The 8,172-nt window shown below is 34.5% G+C and overlaps 1 protein-coding gene across 1 annotated transcript in view; it reads left to right on the plus strand.

Moving 5' to 3' along the window:
* pld1a (phospholipase D1a) overlaps window positions 1–3,608 on the plus strand; it is a 29,806-nt gene extending 26,198 nt beyond the window's left edge. The window contains exon 26 of the mRNA XM_067362521.1: window positions 601–3,608. Within this exon, the coding sequence (XP_067218622.1) occupies window positions 601–825 (225 nt within the window). The 3' untranslated portion in view covers window positions 826–3,608. The remainder of the gene's footprint in view (window positions 1–600) is intronic.
* Window positions 3,609–8,172: the final 4,564 nt, after the last annotated feature.

Consider the following 8,172-nt stretch of genomic DNA (forward strand, 5'->3'; position numbering starts at 1 on the left):
TAAAATAAAATATAAAAAATAAAATAAAATATCAAATAAAATAAAAGATCAAATAAAATAAAAGATCAAATAAAATAAAAGATCAAATAAAATAAAATAAATGATCAAATAAAAATTGAAAAATAAAAAGATAAAAGAAAAGAAAAAATTAACATTGTTTTTCATTGTTTTGTTTTTACAGTTATTTTATTATTTAAATTCCTCTTATTATTTGTAGAATAAATTAATCATAATGTCAAATGTCAAATGTCTACAATGCCATCACCATCAGTAACCTCCATTTGCATAATAATAGGCCGCTGTAATATTGGTTTCACCTTTAATGCTAATTTTATTTTCAGTTTTAATTTTAATTTGTTTTAGAAATTTTGTTATATACATTTTTTTCTATTTATATTTACCTTTAATTTATTTTTATTTCAGTTTTAGTCATTTTAGTACTTCAACTTTTTGTTTAAATTGCAGCTTTATTTCAGTTAACAAATGTTTTTAAACAGCTCTGGTGCACTAAACAATGTAAGAATTTGTCATCTGTGCTGAATTGGCAAATACAATGTGAGCAGCAAACAGCTGAGGACTTTTAATGTGATGACATTGCAGGTTTTTCGCTGTCTGCCCTCCAGTCTGGTGAGGAACAAACAGGAGCTCTTGAGTTTCCAGTCCAAAGCAGGTCTTGATAAAGAGGACCCTGTTAAAGCACAGGAGCTACTGAAGAAGATCAGGGGCTTCCTGGTCCAGTTCCCACTGGAGTTTCTCTGTGAGGAGAACCTCATGCCCTCAGTAGGCACCAGAGAAGCCATGGTGCCCACTGAGATCTGGACCTGATGGCGCCAAATCAGAACCACAAAACTCCACTGCTTCCAGCATTAAGGGGATACAAAACTCCACTGTGGCAGATGAAACTTTGTTTGTGAAATGTCACACCAACTGATATGAAGGAGCAAAGAATATTAAGACAAACCATCCTTTGTCATGAAAGAAATGGACAGCTTCATATTGTTTTGTACCTTTTATCAATGTTTTAAATGTACATAATGATATTTTATAAGCACAATGATTATCAGCACGTATTCTCATGCTTTCACTATAATGTATAAATGAAAGTCTCCTCTTTGAGATGCCAAACAGAAGCGCTTTTAAGTAAATAATATAACTCTATTGTACATTTGATTTTTATTGCTAGAGCTGGCTCATTTGTAAAGGCACTACTCAAAATGAAGGGCAAAATGGAGAGTGGAAGCCCTGTCAGATATAATTTTGTCACTGTGGCCCATTCTTCAGCACGGCATCCCCAGTGGAAGCGCATCCATGACAGGCTGAGCACAGTGATATGTGTTTTCTGTCTGGTGAACCTACTCTTAGGCCAAGTCTGCAGAGGCTTTTACTGCCCAGCTTCACTGCCTGTGTCTAAGTGTCGGTGCTCTGGGGAGACCAGACAATCTGTCTGTGAATCAGAGTGCTGAGTAACTGAAGGAAATTGGTGCTTCTCAACACAAAACATAGACATGTGGTGTCCAATCCTACATTTTCCCCTTCACAAACGTGGCGCAGGTCGATTTTCACGAGTCGGCGCTTGTTGCCATTTTCACATTGTCCCTTGGTGTTTGAATATCATCAGGTCAGCCATTTTCTACCATTATCCTTTTAACCATTTTTTTGATGGAAAATAGTTTTTGTGATTTTTATCTGCTTTTTCTTTTTTTCTTTTTTTTCATCTCAAATAAAGAGTACTGTATGGGAGTACACTACCATTCAAAGTTTGGGGTCGGCAAGATTTTTTTAATCTCTTATGCTCACCTAGGCTTAAATTATTTAATTAAAAAATAGAGTACAAAGAGTGATATTGTGAAATTATTACATTTTAAAATAACTGTTTTCAATTTTAATATGTAATTTATTCTTGTGATGACAAAACTGAATTTTCAGCATCATTACTCCAGTCTTCAGTGTCACATGATCCTTCAGATATCATTCTAATAGGCTGATTTGCTGCTCAAGAAACATTTCTTATTATCAATGTTGAAAACAGTTGTGCTGCTGAATATTTTTGTGGAAACCTTGATTCTTTGATGAATAGAAAGTAAAAAAAAAATGTTTATTTGAAATAAGTCTTTTGTAACATTATAAATGTCTTTACTGTCACTTTAATTTTTTATTTATTCACTTAATTTTTCAAATCTTACTGACCCCCAACTTTTGAATGGTTGTGTGTGAATATTTTCAACCAATATTACTGCCATAATGTGACACATTTCTGAGTGAACTGGATACTCAATGAGAACTTTATCCGTCTGTAATATGTGGGCGTTATAAACAATAACGGTGCCTAAATAAAAGCATTTTTTTTCTGTGAAGTATAAAATGCACAGCTGAATCTTTCACAATAAGAGCTGGAATATGCACTGTGAAAGCAAATGGGGGGCCATTTTAATTTTATGTTTTATGTAGGCACTAAAATTATTTAGCATAACTTCGAAGTCTGTTAAAATGGAAGAGGTAAGAATGTTGTTTGCTCTCTTTCTGAACATATATCACTATATCTGAAGATTCAAGCTTGCTGCATCTTCTTTGAATTGTTGAAAAGCCAGACCTGACTGAATAACATGGAGCTCTCGGGGGGAAATGATTCCTGTGCCACCTTTTCCAGCACATTTCATTACCGGCATGTTATTTCTAGTTATATTAATTGTGAATTTGACAGCAAGCTGTATTTAGCCCAGGCTCCATTTCGATCATGCATTTGTACAGAGATTTGGACTAAATAAGTTCCAAATAAATCCAAAAACTCTTAAGTAAAAAGTTTTGTGAATGGTTTCCTTTGGGTGTTTTACTGCAATAGCTGATGTTAAATCATATTCTAATGTTGTCTTTCTTTCCATTTTAACACCGAAATCCAATCAAAACATGCCCTTTAGGCACCAGCGGCTGGGACAGAGGTTTAAATATGAGTTGTGAACATTAGTTTTAACGTTGTCATTTCGCAAGGGGAACCGGCTCTGATCTGTGCCCAAACCTGGAAGTCTTGAAACATGGTCGTTATGAAGCAATTTAAATGCAAATCTGGCCACTGGCTCATCCCCAAAAGTGCCTCATTGGAGGAGACACCTGATAAAGAGCGGCTAACGTTAATGACATCCTCAGAGTGGAATCATGTTCGGAGGTATTGAAATCAAGAGTGAAAAGAGTTGATAGATTATCTATCTCTGTGACCTTAATGGCTTCTTATCATTGATGGTCTAAAAGCCTCCAGCTGCTCAACACATCCACACCTTGAGCATTTGGTTTCTTCAAGAGCGATCTGCTCATGTGCTGTCATGCCTCACTAACCATATGTGTCATTTGAAAACAGGATCACTGTCTCAATTACTGTGTACTGTAGTTTTCTAGTATTGTGGAATGGGCCATTAAACAGATTGTCCTCTTCTGTAATGAGAAAAGCATTCTCTGGCAAATTTACATTTATGTTCACAAGTATGCAGAGTCCATATGTTAATAATTATGCATTTTTGCACTGCTCATTATTCTCATAATATAAACAAACACAGCTTTGCTACTAAAGTCTGTGGTGATGCAGTATAAAGATTTGTACAGTCTAGAAGGTATTAAGCAAAATCACACAAGCAAAAGTATTGATATTTAAACCAACAGCATGACTGACAGTATGCTTTTATAAAACACTTGAATAAACAAGAAGTTAATGTAATATGGAGCAACTTGCATTTAAGACACAGTTTGGGGGATATTTACTTGGCACACTTTCGGCCCTTTAGTATGAACTGAGCATCATTTAAACACCACAGCCTACCTCAGTGTTGTTGCTGACCACGTCCATCCCTTTATAACCACAGTGTATCCATCTTCTGATAGCTACTTCCAGTAGGATAACACGCCATGTCACAAAGCTCAAGTCATCTCAAGCTGGTTTCTTGAACATAACAATGAGATCCCTATACTCAAAAGGCCTCCACAATCACTGGTGCCACTAAGACTAGTCTTACAAGTTAGTCATCAAATGTACCTAATTTGGCCTAATTTGATACCGAAAAGAAAGACTAACTATCCCTTGATTAACTGCTAGTGGGTCATACTAGATCTTAAAGGATTAGTTCACTTCAGAATTAAAATTTCCTGATAATTTACTCACCCCCATGTCATTATGTCTTTTTTCCTTCAGTCAAAAAGAAATAAAGTGGCCAGTCAGTGTCTATATATATATATATATATATATATATATATATATATACACACACAGTGTTGGGAAAGTTAATTTTAAAATTAATGCATTACAATATTGCGTTACTCCCTAAAAATGTTATTAATTGCTGTAATTGCATTACATTACTTTTGCATTCCTTTTTATCATCTCGGGTGGGCTTGCTTGTTTGTTTTTTAATAACAACAACAAAAAAAAGTCTATTTTTGGCAAATTTTTAGATCCTTTCATTCCAAAAGTAAAATGAATAAGCCTTAGGCTAAAGGAAATGCATTTTTATGCCTGTACAGTAGAGGGCACAGTTCAAACCTTTCAGCTGTGCTGCAATTCTGGATTAAAGAAGAATAGGATACAGGAGAAGGAAGTACAACACTCTTATTTCTAAACCTATTCTAAAGTAATTTTTGCGTATTAGTATGCTTGATTTAGATCATTGAAGGTCAGCAGCAAAGACATGGGTTAATAAAGTGAGATTAAATTAAGTATATTTGTGTAATTTAATATAGTTAATTATTACATGTTTGCATAAAATTCTGAGATTGCATTTCACTGTTTTTATTCATTTTGAGGAATACTCAATGTTTTCGTTTAAAGGTTATAGAGAGGATTTTTTCGTCGACTGAGAAACCAAAGACTGTTACTGAGTTTTTGAAATGAGCGCATGCGCAAGAAAGGAACTCGTGCACGAGTATTGGAAAACGAGTGTTTACCACCAGCGCCTGTGGAGTGTGGAAAGTTACTGGAGCGCGCAGCCGCGTTCGTCTCTCACAAGGAACGTCACGGCAGTGATTGACAAGCCAGAGGGCCAATCGTTTACGCGATGATCGCGTAAACGATTGGCTGATGTTTTTAAGGCCCTACCTCGTGCACAGATGATGTATATTAATATTATTCCTTTCAGTGCACCTAATAAATAGTCTTTTATCAGTTAGTTAAGACAGTTTCAAGTAATATTGCAAAAATGTATAAAACAAAACCTCTTTAGCACCTTTAAGTGAGATGAGTAAATACATGTCTAAAACTACAATAACGATCATGTTCACACAAGACCTCTGCACCTCTGAGCTGTCAGTCAATAAATGTGAAAAACTTGCGTTAATTATTAAAAAAAAAATATATATATATATATTTTAAAATATATATATATATACCCCAACACATATATATAATGTGTGTGTGTATGCTCCACCCCATTCCAGGCCTATTTAAGTAGGTAAGTAGGTAAGTGTCTTTTTTATTTTTCATTTTGAATTAATCATATTTCAATAAATGATTAACTATTAAATGTAATGTCAATCTCCAAGACTTGTCAGAAGCAGACTGCTGGTGGTTCACTCTTGTTAGTGCTTTTTCCTGCTCAAATGAGTTTTTCTTTTCATACGTATGTTACACAGACCAGGTCTTTTTGAAGATTATAGTCAGATTTAATTTTTGTAAAGCATCTTTATTGTAATAACACAGTTTAAAATGTGTAAAACAAATAAAATTTCATTTAAATTGAACTAAACAGGCTTAGGCTTCTTTCAGGTTTTAGTTCATCTTCCCTCTCAGCTAAACGAATAATCATCCACGGTTTTGTCTCATATTTTTTTAAATGAAAAGCTCATATTATCTTGGCCTGGGACAAATGACAAACTCTTTAAATCCTAACAATTAAATCCAACCACTCAGATTGTGTACATAATTTGCTTCTTTCATTCTCAGTTTAGGGCTTCAAACAGTTTGCAGTTCACTGTAACATTACAATGCTCATAATTCATGTTTACAGCCAGAGGGCAGAATGATGTACCTGACAATGGAGAGAATGTTCCCAAGAAGCAATAAACTGCTACCAGATAATGATGCACAGGTGGATTCCCTCTAGACTTAATGCTAAGCAGATGATCAGGAAGTTTTTGTGAATTTGAAGATAACACAATAGGCTTAGGCTTCTTTCAGGTTTTAGTTCATCTTCCCTCTCAGCTAAACGAATAATCATCCACGGTTTTGTCTCATATTTCTTTTAATGAAAAGCTCATATTATCTTGGCCTGGGACAAATGACAAACTCTTTAAATCCTAACAAATAAATCCAACCACTCAGTTTGTGTACATAATTTGCTTCTTTCATTCTCAATTTAGAGCTTCAAACAGTTTGCAGTTCACTGTAACATTACAATGCTGTATCAAAATTCATTTTTCAGCCCGAGGGCAGATTGATGTACCTGGTAATGGAGAGAATGTTCCCAAGAAGTAATATACTGCTACCAGATAATGATGCACAGGTGGAGTCCCTCTAGACTTAATGCTAAGCAGATGATCAGGAAGTATTTGTGAATTTGAAGATATCACAATAGGCTTAGATGAAACGCATAATTCTTGTTTATCTGCCTGATGCTACTAGTGTTCCATTGAGTGCCAACTGATCTGTCATAAATCAACTGGCACTCAAAGATGATCAACAGAAAACAATCTTAACCTATAATTAGTGGTTTTACAGATGTGACTTTTAAGAAGTCAACAAGAATATTAAGTAATAAACTGTTGGATGATATTTTGTATTAGTTAATATTTAATATTGCTTAAAATAGCCAAGCAATTTAAATGTCTCTCTTTTTTTTGTTGTGTTATCATGAAACACTTCTTCTTTTCTGATATTACTTTCAGCAAGCTTTTTGATTTAGCTTCACATTGATTCTTCAAATATGCCTATTTTTTATTCTTATTTTTTTTTTAAATCTATTTAACATTGGCTTGGTTAGTTAAAGTGATAGTTTATGTAAAATGAAAATTTTGTCATAATTTACCCATCCTCAAGTTGTCCCAAACCCTTATGATTTTCTTATGAACACACAACTGTTTAGTAGTTCATACTGCTCTTTTTGTTAAAAAAAAAATAAAAAAAATAAAGACAAATAAAGGGGCTACAATGCTTCTAAAATGACAAAAAGTACAATAACAGTAGTAAATACTGCCTTACAAAAGCAACAAACATAATTCAAAGTCAATATTCAATAATAATCTTGACAATATTCTCGAAAACACTTAAAGGATTAGTTCACTTTCAAATAAAAATTTCCTGATAATTTACTCACCTCCATGTCATCCAAGATGACCATGTCTTTCTTTCTTCTCTATTTGAATTCCTGCAGTGTAGACACTGCTAAGTGTATTACTGCCCTCCACAGGTCAAAGTTTGAACTAAATTGTCATATACAATATGCTAGTGCAAGTATATAACAATTAGTTCAAACTTTGACCAGTGGAGGGCAGTAATACACTTAGCAGTGTCTACACTGACGTAATTCTAATAGAGAAGAAGAAGAGAGCTAGTTCATGCTGAGCATTTATTGTTAAAACGTATATAATTTTTTTTTGTTTTTTTTTTAGAAAATGAGCGATGGTTTCTCTAGATAAGACCCTTATTCCTTGTCTGGGATCGTGTAGAACGTTTTGAAGCTGCAAGGAAACTGTAATTTTGACCTTCAACCATTTGGGCTCCATTGAAGTCCACTATATGGAGAAAAATCCTGGAAAGTTTTTATTAAAATCCTTAATTTCTTTTCGACTGAAGAAAAAAAGACATAAACATCTTGGATGACATGGGGGTGAGTAAATTATAAGGAAATTTTAATTTGAAAGTGAACTAATCCTTTAATTCCACATCTGACTGTTGAGCGGTGGGCATCTCATCTCAAGATCATTGCCACACTCTGCCTGGTGGCATTTTCCGTTTTGACCACCATTGAGCTAATCACACACAGCGCCACCTGGTGGACTACAGTGCAAAATCTAACATACAGTTGTAAGCAGTGTAGGCTACTGTAAATAAACTCGACATTGCTTTGAGTACCGCCATTATCTCCAAGCAGAGATACACTCTCCCCACAGGACTGCTAATGTAAGATTTTTATAGTAACTCTTTACCTATCTCATCTGAACAGGCTCTTTATGGACAGGAATCGATCCTTAGAGTCGAGT

Source organism: Chanodichthys erythropterus, chromosome 16 (assembly GCF_024489055.1).
Source record: "Chanodichthys erythropterus isolate Z2021 chromosome 16, ASM2448905v1, whole genome shotgun sequence".
NCBI lineage: Eukaryota > Metazoa > Chordata > Actinopteri > Cypriniformes > Xenocyprididae > Chanodichthys > Chanodichthys erythropterus.